Source organism: Corylus avellana, chromosome 2 (assembly GCF_965113065.1).
Source record: "Corylus avellana chromosome 2, dhCorAvel1.hap1.2, whole genome shotgun sequence".
NCBI classification, from domain to species: Eukaryota; Viridiplantae; Streptophyta; class Magnoliopsida; order Fagales; family Betulaceae; genus Corylus; species Corylus avellana.
Genome location: NC_142491.1, coordinates 7,260,276 through 7,276,739, shown reverse-complemented (window position 1 = coordinate 7,276,739; position 16,464 = coordinate 7,260,276). Strand labels below are relative to the sequence as shown.

General features: G+C 37.5%; 2 protein-coding genes across 2 annotated transcripts; one reads left to right on the top strand and one right to left on the bottom strand.

The window, feature by feature from the left end:
* Positions 1-431: 431 nt before the first annotated feature.
* On the bottom strand, positions 432-5,829 carry PNT1 (mannosyltransferase family protein). The gene is made up of 5 exons (XM_059578040.2): positions 5,149-5,829; positions 4,204-4,476; positions 2,932-3,114; positions 1,209-1,750; positions 432-918 (listed from the first exon to the last, which is right to left on the bottom strand). Exons 2-5 carry the CDS (start codon positions 4,472-4,474, stop codon positions 604-606), a joined length of 1,311 nt encoding a protein of 436 aa, XP_059434023.2. The 5' UTR covers positions 4,475-4,476; positions 5,149-5,829; the 3' UTR covers positions 432-603.
* A 406-nt stretch (positions 5,830-6,235) lies between these two features.
* On the top strand, positions 6,236-14,105 carry RBR1 (retinoblastoma-related 1). Its single transcript, XM_059599483.2, has 19 exons — positions 6,236-6,426; positions 6,824-6,995; positions 7,139-7,243; positions 7,340-7,482; positions 7,596-7,692; positions 7,827-7,873; positions 8,650-8,845; positions 9,150-9,213; positions 9,421-9,600; positions 9,712-9,905; positions 10,026-10,905; positions 11,155-11,317; positions 11,468-11,540; positions 11,878-12,054; positions 12,140-12,259; positions 12,333-12,477; positions 12,581-12,693; positions 13,514-13,629; positions 13,733-14,105. The coding sequence occupies exons 2-19, from the start codon at positions 6,873-6,875 to the stop codon at positions 13,881-13,883; spliced, it is 3,087 nt and encodes a 1,028-aa protein (XP_059455466.1). The 5' UTR covers positions 6,236-6,426; positions 6,824-6,872; the 3' UTR covers positions 13,884-14,105.
* Positions 14,106-16,464: the final 2,359 nt, after the last annotated feature.

Genomic DNA, 16,464 nt, shown 5'->3' with positions numbered 1-16,464 from the left:
CCTCATGTGTGAGAATTGGCTACATTTGATGCTGTTTGTGAAGCATTGCATCACACCCTGCCTCTTCTTCTATTTAAAAGCCATGTCCATCCCAATGACATTCTTATCATCTTAAAAGGGGCACAATTCAAGTATACAAAAAATATACAAAGACACCAATCAAGAGAACTTGATTGCCGATTTCTTTTTATTTTTCATTTATTTTAAATGGTCTTTTACATGTTTCATCATATTAATCCCAATGGCATGCTTGATTCACCAATAATCAATCGACCATGCTAGTTGCCCCAATCAAGAATGCATGAATGGGGTTGGATCAAGTATATGTCCCATAAGGTAGCCCAATCAATTAGGAACACGCCTACTAATTTGAATCTCCTGTTTTTCCTCCTCGTAGGGCCAATTACTTATCTAAGAAGAAAAAAGTATACTATCCCATAAATACCTCTTGGGACATATATGATAAAACATTGTTTACAAATTCCCAAAGCAAAAATAGCAAAGAAATTGCTCAACACCACAGAGTTTCCAAAATAACATGACAATGGCAAAACCGTGATGAAGAAAGCTCCTCAAGTTTCATCACTCATGGGGCTATGTTCCTCACTCAAGTTTTATTGCATTTTTGGAACTTGTATGCTCTACCCCTTTAAACACCGGAGAGTGTCGGTGACGGCGGATAATCATGATGAGAACAAAAGTATTGGCAGCCAGAAACACCAAGCTTGCCATCCAAAGCTGTAGGAAGACATTCTTGCCTCTGAATTCAAGCATATAGCCCCACATCAACCAATGGATTTGAGCTCCCATCCATACAAATATGCAGCATATGCCTTCCCATTTAAGCTTCATATTGCTCCATGGCAGTATCAGAGGCAACAAGCAAAAGAACCACACAAAGTACTGTGCTGTAATTACCTGTAAAAGAAATATATTCAACAAATGTATGAAAGATCATATATGAGACTTGAAGTCTTGAAGGAGCTCTCTTTTAGATGATAGAAAGGTAAGTTTTCAGAAACCAAATAAACGGCACATAGATAGGTAGAGTAGTTGTAGTCTGCAACTTTATCATGCTTATATATCCTTGAAAGATTATTTTCAGGCAAGGCAAATACTAGGTGGCCTCGGCAATTCCAAAAGTATAGATAAAAAAGTACTGTAGGTTCCACCAAAAAATTGAAACATTTAGTTAGAAAGTAACATACCTTATTGAATGCTACAAATGCCACTGTCTGCACAAAAAAACAGAATGGGAGGTCCTGCGCAAAGCAGAAAATAAGAACCAGCTGCACCATGAACTGAGGCAAAAAAGAGATAAGCTTTTCTACCACTGAAATCTTCTGTTCATAATGGAGATATATGTGATAGAAATAGATAGAGAAGTTGTGTCTTGGATCTGTACGAGTAAGATGGTACAGCAGTGCCTCGTGTAAGAATGCCCGCCCATATAAGTAGAAGAAAAAACCAGTAAAAGAGAGGAAAACAATGCCAGATACCAAGCCAAACATAATTCTCTGTCTTGTAAATATTTTCCTCAATACAGTCCACATAGTGCAGTGATAAGTCACATCTGTACTACTTTGTGTTGTCTTTCCTTGACCAGCAGTCCAATAACTAAGGACTGGCTTCTGACCAGATTGGAAGATGTGTGGATCAAGAACCAAGATAATAGGAAGTGCATAGATGATAGGATAAATTCGAAAATGGACAACAAGCCCATACCAAAATGCAGCTTGTAACACGTTACCTGTAAACCAGAAAACGTTGGACCATCAAGAGTAAGATGGAAATGTATAGAACCACGTAGGTACATGAAGATAAAACTTTATTTGATCCATAAATTAAACAAAATGCCAAATAACTATTTAGAGGACTTATACTCATTCTGATATAAAGAAAAAGAATCCGGGTAGAATGAAGCTTCCCCACTTTAACCACCCCCACACTAACAATATGTATGGTTACAAAAGGGGAAAGGGAAGAGAAAGAAAAGGGGTAAGGGATAAGGGAAAGGAAAGGAAAAGGGAAGAAAATGGCAGGGAAATGTTTATTTCTTTTGTTTGGTTCCTAAGAGAAGAGAAAAGAAAGAACAGCATTTCAAGTTTATTCACTTGTACAACATGCATGTGTGTTTAAGAAATAGAAAAGCTATAGGTTAAAAGTAATTGCAGCCAATGATGACTCTTTCCTACCTTCCGTCCAATCAGGAGGGAAACAAAATTGTCAGCCCAGGTGGAAAGTAACTCTGTTTACATCCTATCTCTTCCCTCCAGTCAACCAAACGGTAGAAAGAGCTTTTCCTCCCTTACTTTTCCCTTCTCCTCCTTCCTTTCCACCCTCTTTCCTCCCAACCAAAGATACTACAAGTTTTCAAACAATTATGCACATTAAGGCTTTTGAGATTCAAGTAGGCTCTCCATCAGAAATTCTTGCTGAACAGAAAAGGGCCACTTCTCATCCTAAACACTCAAGCAACTAAAGGAGGTTAATCCTAGCAGTCTCCAAAAATATCTAATGGGTCCTAAATCTTAAATTGACTAATTAGAATCCGAGAAGCAGTAACTACATGCATGGCTAACTTCAGTTTACAAGCTTAAAACTGCTAATTCTCTAAATGGTGTTTAGCGAAACAAAATGGAAAGAAAAGGGGGGGAGTCTAAGAGATGTTTAAGCATTTAAACCAGACAACTTTTTTCAGAGACCAATTTCTCATTCTAGGACATATTGAGATAACTTGTTTCTTGCAATTGACAGCCTTTTATTTGGTCATATTTTGGTGACAAACAGAGAAGTAAGTGGAGATCTTCATAGACCCACTTTTCAGCTGTCAACACAAATAAATTAAGAAAGTGAACAGTCAGGCATATTTGAAGTAAAAAAAATGCAATCCTGTCTATTTAAAAAGCTAACATGGAAGTAGAAATATACCATTCATAAGACAGATAATGATCCACAAAATCATGGCACAAACAATGGGCTCACAGTTCCCACGGGTTCCAATGGTGAAGGTAAATGGATTGAGGAGCCATACCATTACAGAAAAGGTGCATAGTTTGTCAGGCACCCTACGTAGCTTTAAAATAGATTGGATAAACAAGCCCACAAGTAAATCTGCAATGTGACCATAGTAAACATATAGGTTAGTATGAAATTCAAAAACGCCCTTTCACCAGTCTCTATTTCATACAATACCGGGACAAACAAATCAGTGAGTAATACCACACTAATATCTAAAAGACAAAAAATTCAAAACCAACAAAAGGGCATTTGCGCACATAACATATGTTCTAAGCATACTTTTTTTTAGGAAAAAAAAATCAGTGTTGCTCCACGCCACCTAACAGTGATAACTCATGAAATGGGACCTGAACATCCTAAGAACTAATGACTATCAAGCAACCACAAAATAGTAGAGGTGAATTTAATTATTTAACTAATATTCTGACACACCCAATTATGTGATACCTAGAGATAACTTAATGCATATATTTTGCATGGAACATGTCACTTGATTTGGATGTTTGGTTATCACGTGTATATTTTTTGCATGGAACATTAGACCAGCCCAATCTGTTTTTCCCTTCTTTTTTCCTCGTTTTTTCTTTTTCCTTCTCTTGTCAACAGAAATACAAACTATGATTATGCTCCTGCTTTTCCTTATTTTATTTTCCTTTTCACTCTGTGGCCAAAATTATATGATTCCAAAGAGGGATGACAGAGTGGTGTTGAAATGCATTTTGATAGTACATGAACTTTCAATGGAAGATATTTTCTCAAGTAACAATGTGAAGGAGAGCATGTAAATGAGACAAACAGAATAAAGAAATTCCCTTACGGATGTAATGAATAACCCCATAATTTCATCTTACATACATTTTCTTATAGATGGAAACAAACATCAAGGAACATTCAGAACAAACACGTAAGTGCCACTACAAATCAATACTCTCTAACAACAACTTATATATAATTCTAGTAATGCTAGAAGTCCTCCTTATATCCCTCTTGTGTCCCTCTAAAACTGATGTAGCTTTAAAATCACCATTGAATTTGTGATAGATGATTATTGAATTTTGATCCAATTATGATTTTAAAAGCCACATCAATTTTGGAGGGAAACAAGAGGAACATGAGAAGCATTACTCAACCAAAAAACAAAAATACCATAAGGAGATTATATGTATGAAAAATGTTCCAAACCTGAAGCTGAGAAGAGAAATTTCCCCCATGAGCGATGAATGATTGAATTTGGAATCAGCAGAAAAGCGAGCAAGGGAGAGTACCGATATGTTGTTCTTTTATAAGGAGAATCCCCCAAAGCCATTAAAGAAGCAGCATCAGAAAAGACGACGTAATCAACATCCGTGTATCTAACCTCCATATGGCTATCTTGCCATTCTCCATATACAATCAGAATGACACGAAAAAGTGCAGAGAATAGAAGCAGTGAACGAACGCCTACTGAAGTCATTGCTGAGAGAAAACAAATATAGAATAAATTTAGCTCAAAAATATTATGTAAAAGGTTCAATATCATACAAGCTGTTAGAATCACTTAAAAATTAAAATCAGTTCTTGGATATCTGGTAATTTAACTTAATATCATAGCAAAAGGTCCAAACTTCAAACCCTGACTTTACATTATACTTCCCATTCAAATAAAATTATTCCATATGTTGGGTTCCATATATTAAGAAATAATCTAAACCCATTTCAAAAGAGTACTAAAATATTAATTAAATGAATAAATTCATCATTTCCTATTAATTTAAATTTTGAGTTAACACAAGTGACTGATATTTGACGGGAAATTCACACTCCCTTCAGTCATTAGTTAATATCATGTGGCATTGAATAGATTATAATCATTTCCAAAACGATATAAAGCTCCGTGACAATTACATCTATTCAGGCACTTCACAGTTTAGGAAACATATCAACTTATTTAAGCCATTTCATAATCACCATGTCTGTAAATTTCATAATTTCCCAAAACGAATGCTTTATATCGAAAAAATGTTCATAAATTATATAATATACAGAAACCTAAAAAGGACAAAAAAAAAAAAAAAAAAAAAACAGAAAGAGCTGTTTGGTTACTAAGAAAACTGAAAAGATGAGAGACAGAAAGAAACAGAAACTCACAGATCTGGTCGCATGTGACCGTTGGTAGTTGGAGTCTGTTGTTTGATTAAGCTCCAGGCAGTGAAGCGGAGTACGACGGAGGAGAGCTGCTTCTGTGAGGTTGTGGCACAAACCCACACTTTTGTGCCCTCCAATAGATAACAAACACCTAAGCTTATCTCACCAAACCAAAAGAAAACGAAAACACTGAATTATTTTTCGTTCTTCTCAAAACCAGTCGACAAAGACGCTTTCGCCATTCAAGAGAAATCCCACCCCATTGCTGCTCCGACGGCACAGCCGCTGCTTCTCCAGAAAAATACGCAAAACAATCTACTCCAAAACCACGAAGTGGCAATAAACCGAAAGATTTCCGAAAGCTACATATTTTCTGATACCTCAACTAAAATTCCAACTAACAAAAAATCAAATGCAAATTAATTTTCCAAACGCCACAATATTTTCAAGATTCACGCCCTAAGATCGAACACAGTAAAAAAAAACCACAAAATTACTCACAAAAGAAAAAAACTATCCAAGCCCATTAAATTCCTATAATGAAAACGTAAAAACCAACAAAATTATGTTTATGGGAATCAAAATCACAAAGACCATCGGTGGTGGAGCAATGGCGGAACCAGTGGAGGCGACTCAGCTTCGAGTGAAACCAAAAAGGTAAAGTAAAAAGAGTTTTTATTTATTTATTTATTTTTTAATTTCTTCAGATTTGGTTATGTTTATTTTTCCAAATCACAACTCTTTACACCCCCGAACAAAACGACAAATGGCCGCGGATAAAGACACCAATCCAGTGGGCCCAAAGCTCTCTCTCACACACGTGTGGGCTGGGCCCAGATTTTCATTTACCGAGGCCGAAAGAGGTTGACGGCCTTCCGTCAGTGTACCGTTAATCGGCACTAACGTCCGGCTTCGTATCAGCGAAATCCGTAACGGCAGGAGATTTTGGCGGTAAAAAAAGAACCTACCCTCTACGACGTGTCGCACCCCGATTGGCCCTCCATGCATGTATATGCGTACGGCATGGCCATGATGATGGTTATATGCACATGCCCATGCTGTTTTTCCCGCGCGACCACACGGAGGGTTTTCCCCCAAAAAGAGAGTCCCAATAGAAGAGTGTTTGAGAGAGAGAGAGAGAAACATAGGGTTGAGAGCTCAAAAGGTTTCTGCGATTTCGTTTTCGATCTGACGAAAACACCGTCGTTTCGTGGGGTTTCTTCTTGGCTGGATCTGTAGGGTTATTGTGTTGAGATCAGGAAGAGAGATCTAACAAAAGTCGTAAGCTTTTTTCTTTTTTCTTTTTATTTTTCAATCTTTATTTAATTTTTTTTAGTGTTTTTGAGATATCAGTTTGGTATTTTGTCGGTGTTCGCTTCGCTAATTGCTCGTTAATGTGAATTATTTGAAGAAATCATGCCCTAATTGCTATTTTTTTTTTTAATAATTTGGAAGTGAAATTCTCTTTATTTTTTTTTTCTTGGGTGGAGAAAGCAAAAAAAAGTGCTTTCTATATGCTAATTCAACCGTACCTTAGTTCTTTTTTCAGAAATTGTTTTGTGAGTTTGAGTTTCAGGGTTTTGGGGTTCAGATTGATTCAAAGAAATTTAATCTTGTGTTCTAAAAATCTATGTTTGCGGCAACTGTAAACTGAAATGAGCAATTCTTTGTTTTTTAGGTTTGATTTTAGTGCATCATTGGCTTAGATTTGATCTCCTAGGGTTTGGATGAGTCCATCTTCACTGGTGAAGATGGAAGATGCTAATCCTATGGATGCAACAACCGACAATTCCCATCTCGGTAGCTTCAGTGTGGACTCACCTGAAGCTCGATTCAATGAGTTCTGCAAGGTTTTGTTTTTTATCCTTTTGCTCCTTATTATCAATGTTATTTAAATTTTTATTAATTGTTCTTAGTTCTAGTGCACATTTTTGGTTTGTCTTATTTTCCAAAAGACGGGTTTCTGTGAATTAAATGTGGGTTTTGATGACAGAATGGATTGTCATTGGATGAGAACACTTGTTCAAAAGCTATGAAGCTGTTCAATGATACTAAACACCTTCTACTGACAAATATTTCGGCTATTGGAAATGGAGTGGTACATTTTGTTGCTCTCTTTTCTCCTGTTCATGTGGAAATTGGGAGAAAGAAAGACTGTTATGTGAGCTAATCAAATGGTGTATGTCTGTTGCAGCCTGATGAAGCATTTAGGTTTTGGTTTGCGTTTGTTCTATATTCTGTGAAAAGGCTAAGCGAGAAGAATGGAGATAGTGAGCAGCAAGGGTGTGATGAGAATGGGGTTACCTTGTGCCAGATATTGAGAGTTGCAAAGCTGAAGTATGTTTCCAGTCTTGCAGATTTCCTTTTTCACTTTTTAATTATTTTTCCCGGTGATTGATTGCTTTCTTTCTTTTCTGTTTATTATTGTCTTCTTATTTTGTGTTTTGCAGCCTTGTGGAGTTCTTCAAGGAGCTTCCACAGTTTCTTGTTAAGGCTGGTCCAATTTTGAGTGATCTATATGGTGCAGATTGGGAGAACAGACTTGAGGTATTAATGTGACAGAGAATTATGTTTATATTTTAAGAGGGCTGTTTCAATATGCGTCTATTTCTGTACAGTTTCTTTTTTTTTTTTTTTTTTTAGTTTGTTTCATGGTTTTGCATTCATTGTTCTCCAATCAGGCTAAGGAGTTGCAGGCCAATTTTGTGCACATGAGTCTTCTTAGCAAGTGAGTGTCCTTTCTTTCATATCTTTTTTTTAAAGACGTCTTTAGTATTTGATGCATTATCAACTATTTGAGGAAAAACAAATGGTATCTTCCATTGAGTACATTACATAATCTTTTTTTAAGGGAAAAAAAAGGTGTGTGCTGAAGTAGTGTGGAGGGAACTAGATAGCTCTGGATATAGTTTTTGATTTGTATTATGATTCGAAATTTCTTGCAAATATTAGGGTTGGTGGTATAATCTTGTTTTGCCATGTGAGCTTGTCAAATGCTATATTTTCAGTTCAGTGATTGGATTTTTATTTATTTATTTATTTTTATTAATATTAAGATATTTCTGTCACTCCTAGTCAATGTGTCATAGATTACTAAAATCTATCTGAGGTAAATGCGGGGTGGTGAAGACCGGTTGTTATTATGAGAGCTCTAGACATTCTATGGAGGGGACTAGATAGCTCTTTAGTTGTGGTGTTTTATTCTTAATGTGATTCAATGGAGAAGGTTATATTGACGTTGCTCAAGCAAGGGGGATCTGCATTTTTAGACTAAATAGAATGTATATTATAGTCCATATTATTTATCATATCTACTGATCAATGTGATTATACTTGTAAAAAAAATTTACCATATGATTCTGATGTCACATTTGAATTTTCATTGTGTATATAGTGAAACTTTCTTATGTTGCTGTAAGCAACTGCATTTTCATTACTTTCTCTCGATTATTTTTCTAGTTTTTATATAAATGGCATCATAATCTTATACATTAATGGTACAAGGTACTACTTACGTGCATACCGGGAGTTCTTCTTGACAAGTGATGCAAAAACTGATAATCAGTTGGCTGTTGCTACTGCTGGTTATGTCTCAGACTACCATCGGTTTGGATGGTTGCTGTTTTTGGCACTTCGTGCACATGTATTCAGCCGTTTTATGGACTTGGTTACTTGCACAAATGGTTTGGTTTCCATATTGGTGAGTTCCATTCCTGCATTACTCAATTCCATTGCCTAATAAAGCACTGGGATGGTGGTCTGGTTGTGTTTTTCATCTTTTTTAAATGAATAGGAATGTTCATTGCCGCAAGTGTAGAATTTGTAGAATAAACTGAAAACTTGAAGAATTGTTATATCATGCCGCATTGATAATGTTCTTTCGGCTACACTTTTTCCTTTGTCCTTTTAGAAAATTGTGTAGTAGTAAAGTGAAGAACAAGGTTGCGCCCCTCTACGCGTTTTGATAAGAATGTTTTCTTACTGCTTACTGAAATCTGTGACAGGCTATCTTAATTATTCATGTTCCTGTTCGCTTCAGAAATTTCAAGCTCCATGAGTCTCGCTTTGGTAAATTTCTTTTGCTATTTTTCTAGATTTTATTAGAATATTTCTTCTTTTTCTTCCCAGGAAAAGGAGGTACTTTTTTTGTTTTTTTTCAATTACTCATTGCCTTCTGCAATTTGATCCCTTCTTTATTCCTTCTTAAAATTTCTGGGAAGGGGTTAGATTTTGGCGTTCTTCATTCTGCACTGATTTTTTTGAGTTATGGTTCAGTTATGAAAGAAGGGAAATGTATGGACATCCTTGCATCACTTTGCAACATGCATAACACCTCAGAAGATGAGTTGAGGGAAACAATGGAAAAGGCGAATAATTTAATAGCAGATATTTTGAAGAAAACGCCACACCCAGCATCTGAGTGTAGGGGTGAAAACATGGAGAACATCGATGCAGGTTATTGAAAATTTTCCTACACATAACGTATATGTTTATAGCTATGGATTTTGTAATTTAGGGTATAGAGGTTCATTTAGTTACACTTCTGAAATTCTGATACTCATGCAGATGGTTTGACATATTTTGAAGATCTACTGGAGGACTCATCTTTGTCATCCAGTTTAGATATTTTGGAAAAGGATTATGGTGATGCAATTCGTAGCAAGGGTGAGCTGGATGAGAGGGTGTTCATTAATGATGAGGACAGCATACTTGGTTCAGAAAGCTTGTCTGGAGGTGCTCTGAACACAACTGGTGTCAAGGTATGTTTTCAATGGACTACGTTGTTTAAAATTAATGTAGTTGTGCATATATTTTTCACTGCTTCTCTTTTGTGTAGAGGAAAAATAGTTCAGTAGTGATATTTCTTCTGTTTTCTACAGAGGAAATTTGATTCGATAGCATCACCAGCTAAGACAATTACAAGTCCACTCTCTCCCCAGCGCTCTCCTGCATCTCATGCAAATGGAATTCTTGGTGGTTCTAATTCAAAGGTGGCAGCTACACCTGTGAGCACCGCAATGACAACTGCAAAGTGGCTTCGGACTGTCATTTCTCCACTTCCATCAAAACCCTCAGCAGAGCTGGAGCGTTTCCTGGCATCATGTGATAGGGATGTAACTGATGATGTAATACGCAGGGCACATATAATACTGCAGGCTATATTTCCAAATAGTGGTCTTGGAGAACGTTGTGTGACTGGAAATTTGCAAAATGCAAACCTTAAGGACAACATCTGGGCAGAACAACGAAAACTTGAAGCACTCAAGTTATATTATAGGGTATTGGAAGCAATGTGTAGAGCAGAGGCCCAAATATTGCATGCAACTAATTTGACCTCTTTGTTAACTAATGAGAGGTTCCACAGATGTATGCTTGCCTGTTCTGCCGAACTAGTTCTGGCAACACATAAGACTGTCACAATGTTGTTTCCCGCGGTGTTAGAGAGGACTGGCATTACAGCTTTTGATCTTAGCAAGGTCATAGAGAGTTTCATTAGACATGAGGAATCTCTCCCGAGAGAATTGAGGCGACATCTGAATTCATTGGAAGAACGACTTTTGGAGAGCATGGTATGGGAAAAGGGTTCCTCTATGTATAATTCTTTGATAGTTGCAAGGCCTACTCTCTCTGCAGAAATAAATCGTCTTGGATTACTGGCAGAACCAATGCCATCTTTAGATGCAATTGCCACACACATTAAATTTTCTTGTGGAGGGGTGCCCCCCGTGCCTTCTTTGCAGAAGCATGAGACTTCACCAGGTAGTGGTTTCTTTGCTTTTGTCTAAAACTTTTATCATTGCTTTCGTCTAAAAGTTTTATCGAGTGTGCAAAGTAGTTGCAAATCTAGCTTTAAACTCTTTGCAGTGCATAATGTTTATGCCTTACTTCCAATCTAAACTATGTCTGGGCATTCATTGAAGAAGTTGGAATACCTTCATTTTGTTTAAATAAAATATTAGTTTGATTTTTAATTAACATATATACTGTATTTTTACTATTATTATTCAGGTCAGAATGGGGATATCAAGTCTCCAAAGAGACTCTGCACAGATTATCGAAGTGTATTGGTAGAGAGGAATTCCTTTGCATCACCAGTCAAGGATCGCCTCCTGGCCTTCAGTAACCTTAAATCAAAGCTGCCGCCACCTCCTTTGCAGTCTGCGTTTGCTAGGTACTATTTGATGTAGATGTGAGCAGGAAATGGTGAATTTTTTTGTCTTTTCTTGTAGGAAGTGGTGAATGTACTTTTTGGTCTTTACGTCAGTTTATTCTATGGCTATTCTATAACTAGGGGTTCTGCATTTGATATTCATGTGTGCAGCCCAACTCGGCCAAATCCGGGTGGTGGAGGAGAGACATGTGCAGAAACTGGAATCAATATATTCTTTAGCAAGGTATTAGGCACACTTACGATGAAAATTGTCACTTGATATTAACTCAAGAGTCTAAGAGAACTTTCCTGTTGGGTGTATCATGGATATGTCCAAGGTTTTGGAGGCAATTTGTCTCCCTGTCCTGTAGAGACACTCTAAAGGCGGAATGTATCCTGTAATGCTATTGTGCTATTGAACAAACGAAGTAAAACAGTAATCATCTGTTCCTGTCATGAGTCGTACTTGTGGATTTGCCACCTGGCCTCACTTTCTGTATTTAGTTAAGAATCAATTCCTCGACTGTAGTTTGTCTTTTTAGTTTCATTAACAGTACTTATCTTGTACTTGTGCTTCCTAGATTACCAAGTTGGCTGCTGTCAGAATCAGTGGTATGGTTGAAAGGCTACAACTATCTCAGCAGATTAGGGAGAATGTCTACTGTCTTTGTCAACAAATACTAAGTCAGCGGACGTCTCTATTTTTTAACCGCCACATTGACCAAATCATCCTTTGTTGTTTCTATGGAGTTGCAAAGGTTTGCTTCGATCAACTTGTGAGAGTTTTTGGGCTGCTTTTCAATCATTTTCCTTTTTTCTTACTCGCTATGTTCTGGCCTGCAGATATCTCAACTAACCCTGACCTTTAGGGAAATTATTTACAATTATAGGAAGCAACCACAATGTAAACCACAAGTTTTCCGCAGTGTGTTTGTTGATTGGCCATCAGCACGGCGCAATGGAGTATGTCGCCTAATCTCTGTTTAACTGTTGGTTTTCTAGATAAGTTTTAACGCTCTGAATGTTTTGGAAACAGAGAACAGCACAGGAACATGTTGATATCATTACATTTTACAATGTAATATTTATTCCTGCTGTAAAGTCACTGCTGGTTGAGCTCGGCCCTGCTGGAACAACTATAAAAACTAACCGAGTTCCTGAAGTCAACAATAATAATGATGGTATGTTATTGTTTCAAATTTATATGTAATTTGGAGTCCTTTGCAATTGCCGTCCTGCTAGCCATTACCTGATATGCTTCTTTTGTCTTTCCGGGCTGGTTAGCTCAATGTCCTGGATCACCTAAAATATCTCCTTTTCCAAGTCTCCCCGATATGTCGCCAAAGAAAGTATCAGCAGCACACAATGTATACGTCTCTCCGTTGCGATCATCTAAGGTACTTGTATATTTCTTTAGTATTTGTATTTGGACGCTTTGCTCCTTTGTTTTGTTCTCTTCTTTTTCAAATTAGTCGACCTCGCATGTTGACAAGCCTGCTAGAGCAAAGGACGAAAGGCATATGAAGAAAGTATTATTCTTCATGTTGCTGCCTTGTGACCTTAGCCCCTTCAAAGGGCATAATTTACTTTTAAATTATTGATCCTTGATCAATTTGTGCTGTGTGAAGAAATGAGCATTGCTCTTTTACTGCATTTTTCCTCGACCATATATGCTTAGGTTCTGGAGCTGTCTGTATCTGTTTAGTGAAGTTTTGTTTTCGTAGTGCATGTGGTATCCTGGATTGGGCCCTCTCGAGGTTTCCCTGTTTCAGTGTTGTCCCCTCAAAAAGAGAGTATGGTTTCTTTCAGGGGTAGGCCATAAGTAATTGTGAATCATTCAGGAACATGGTTGCTTCTGTAGCCCTGCATTTCCCCATTTGAAGAAGACCATGTTACTGTTTCTTAATAGACCATGGTCAATTGGGCCTCATTTTATTTGACCTTCACTGTTCTTTGCATGCAACTTGGTATGCTAACAGGGATAACTTCACTTATTTCTTTTGGTTCAATATGATCTCCAACTTCCTTTTGGTGATTGTGATGATGATTCTTACCCAAAAAGGATTATGATTATAATGATGTAGTGAATGTGATCTCAACGCATAAACTTGACATCAAAGGAAGTTGAATTGCTGAAGTGCTCTGTTCTTAGTAGCTATGCATCCTTGGACTTATCAGTTCCATATATTGAGATTAAAATTTGAATTACATCTACAGATGGATGCTTTAATCTCACATAGCTCAAAAAGCTACTATGCTTGCGTTGGAGAGAGTACTCATGCATATCAGAGCCCTTCAAAAGACCTGAGCGCCATCAATAACCGCTTGAATGGGTATGCTTTTTCTATATGCCTTCCAACTTCTTAGGTTTGAGGAAAACCTTATCCTTCTGTGCTACATCAACCATATGCTCATCTGCATTCCTTTTTTCTTCAGTACCCGAAAGCTCAGAGGAACGTTAAACTTTGATGATGTTGACGTTGGCTTGGTTAGTGATTCTATGGTGGCCAATAGCCTCTACCTTCAAAATGGGAGTTGTGCATCCTCATCAGGTGCACCAGTGAAGTCTGAGCAACCAGACTCATAATTCCACGGGCAGTGTCCCTGCATGTAAATTCTAATTACTCTGATTCTCCACATTTAAATCTATACTTGTTAAGCTTGTGACAAAGGGGTCTTGTACGTGCGGTTGTTTAGTATAGAATGCCGCCACAAACCCCCGTGTGCTTATGTAAGTTAGGTACGGAGCTCGGAAAAAAAATGTAGTTGCTTCTGATTCACTAATCTAATAAAATTTGTTTTTAGCTTATTGTAGTATTCTTCAGTCACTTCGTCAATTACTCGGCAGTTAACCATCAAGGGCTATGGTGACGCTCAGGTGGAATAGCCATAATTGGTCTTTTCAGCTTATCTTTTTCTTATAATAATAATAATGATCAAGGGCTGCTCACACCGTAATCTTGAGCCTGGTTGGACTCTTTTTCTTTCGCTTCACAATTTTCAATTATGAACAACCTTTTCAATTAAAGCCATTCCATTTCAAGTGAAATGGAGACTAAAAAATTTAGGTTGAGATAGAGACTAAAATTTTGCTGAATAAGAACCATTCCATTTCGAATGAAATTAAGAAGAATAACAGCATCTAGCAGTGAACAGGGTGTCACTTTTTTTCCTGAACATCCTCAAGACCTTTAGTTGCTTATCACGCTAGAAGCAAAAAACTTTTCCCTTTGCGAGGACAAGGTTTGTTAAACCCAACATGGATTTTCATGTTGAATATCCAAGCGTCATTTGAGACAAGTAGCGGACATCCCTTAGGAGTGGTCTACACGTACTAATGCATTTAATGAGGGATGGTACTCAATGTCAAAAGGCGCGCTTAATTCGCAATGAAAGAAATTTGAAATGAGTAAAACGAATTTCAAGGTCATTAAATTCTCGCGTCCTATCCTTCTTAACAAGAAGCAAACGAATGAGAGAATTAAGGGGGTAACTATTGGGTCAAGGTTTGGCTCCGGCCTAGTAACCGCCGAACCTAGCCACCTCCAAGCAAGCATAGGTCTCGGGTACGCGTGTCAAATGCTCCCAAAGGCCCATAACCAAGGCCCGCGTTGGAGCTATCAAAGCGGTCTAGTGGCTTGTAAATATCAGTCCCGAAACTTCAAAGCTACACATGTCAAATCCCTCGAACAAGCTACGTCCCCGATGCACATCCTCTCCCAGAACAAACCTTCGAAATCAAGGTCCATCAACGACGGTTAAATCAGCAAGTACAATGAGTTTGATTCCCCCTGGCCCGTACGCTACGAGTCCCTCAACAAAGTCCATCGTTACCTTCAGGTCCGCAAGTAAAGTCCACAAGTCCTCAGTACAAGTGAAAGCGGGTGTCCAATCAAGAAAAATAAGCTGTCACCTCACAGTAGGATTCTGTCAAATTTCCACCCCGTTATTTATTATCAACATGAGAGCCATGCCAACGGTACGAAGGACAAATGGAATTATTCAAGACCGTCCCTTTCCCAATCTCTATAAGACACGTGTCAATGTCCTAAAAAAGAGGGATCTGAATCTCAAGGATTAGAGGTAGGAAGGGAATATAAGGAAAAAGAGGAGAGAGAGAGGGGGGGGGGGGGGACTTTTGATCATTGAAATTGCCTTGAACACATTGTAACAAAGAAGAGATTTTTTTTTTTAAAAAAAAAAAAAAAATTGTAAAAGAAAAGAGATATAATGAAAGATTTCATTGGCTCCCCTTCTTAAATTGAATCGAATTCCCTTTCCTTGAAATTAACCAAACAATGCATTTCTGCTATTTTTTGGCTTTCCAAGCCAGTGGCCGACAAACTGTTTGAACAATATAGGTCACCGAGTAATTGGTTAAGGAAGATATTCGCATCATTACCCCTTATAATTCCTAGGAAAATTTCATCCGCCATAACCTTTTTTCGCTAAAAAAAAATAAAAATAAAAATAACCTTTGTGGAGGTACAGAGCATATAGCATTGATAAATATCAGGTGAGGCTGAGTATATGACTGTTGTTTCATTGTTTATTTTTCTGAAACTGTTTTGATAATTAGCACTTTACTTCAACTAGTTCGAATATTTATTTCTCCCTTCTTTTGGGGCAAATTACTTATTAATTAAAAAAGTGACTGTGTGACGTGCAGGCTCAATCCTGTGATAATTAAGATGTAACATATCTTAGGGGCTCACTCTACTTTATCTTGACCCAACTAGTTATGCTACAAAAAAAATACTGATTCAATAGTTGATTGAGACTATCACATTAGTATTATCATATAGTTATGAAATAAATTTCTTAGATTCAAAAAGCTTATCCATCCAAGAAATTTTTTCTTTTATTGATTGATCGGTATAAACATCAGCGTTCATCTTTTCTTTATCTATCAATTCCACATTTGTTAGCAGCCAAATAGAGCGCCACTTGGTTAGACATACCCACTCAAACCACCACTATAGATTAGGGGTGTCAACCCGGTCCCTGTTATTAGTCAACATCGGAATCGGGGTACCCGTTTTTTTTTTTTTATTTTAGAAAACCGGAATCGGAATCAGGTACCCAGTTACCCGGTTATAGAACCGGTTGGTACCCGATTATCCAAACCGGGTAACCGATTTTTTGGCTTATTTTAGGTATTGGGCCTA

Bases quoted from the DNA above. Each gene is read 5' to 3' on its own strand.
- RBR1 (XM_059599483.2), top strand. From the start codon at position 6,873: ATGAGTCCATCTTCACTGGTGAAGATGGAAGATGCTAATCCTATGGAT. The intron at 9,214-9,420 runs GTAAATTTCTTT...GTTATGGTTCAG, and splicing joins GCTCCATGAGTCTCGCTTTG to TTATGAAAGAAGGGAAATGT. The intron at 9,906-10,025 runs GTATGTTTTCAA...TGTTTTCTACAG, and splicing joins TGAACACAACTGGTGTCAAG to AGGAAATTTGATTCGATAGC.
- PNT1 (XM_059578040.2), bottom strand. From the start codon at position 4,474: ATGACTTCAGTAGGCGTTCGTTCACTGCTTCTATTCTCTGCACTTTTT. The intron at 3,115-4,203 runs GTTTGGAACATT...GTCACATTGCAG, and splicing joins ATTTCTCTTCTCAGCTTCAG to ATTTACTTGTGGGCTTGTTT. The intron at 919-1,208 runs GTATGTTACTTT...TTTCTTTTACAG, and splicing joins CATTTGTAGCATTCAATAAG to GTAATTACAGCACAGTACTT.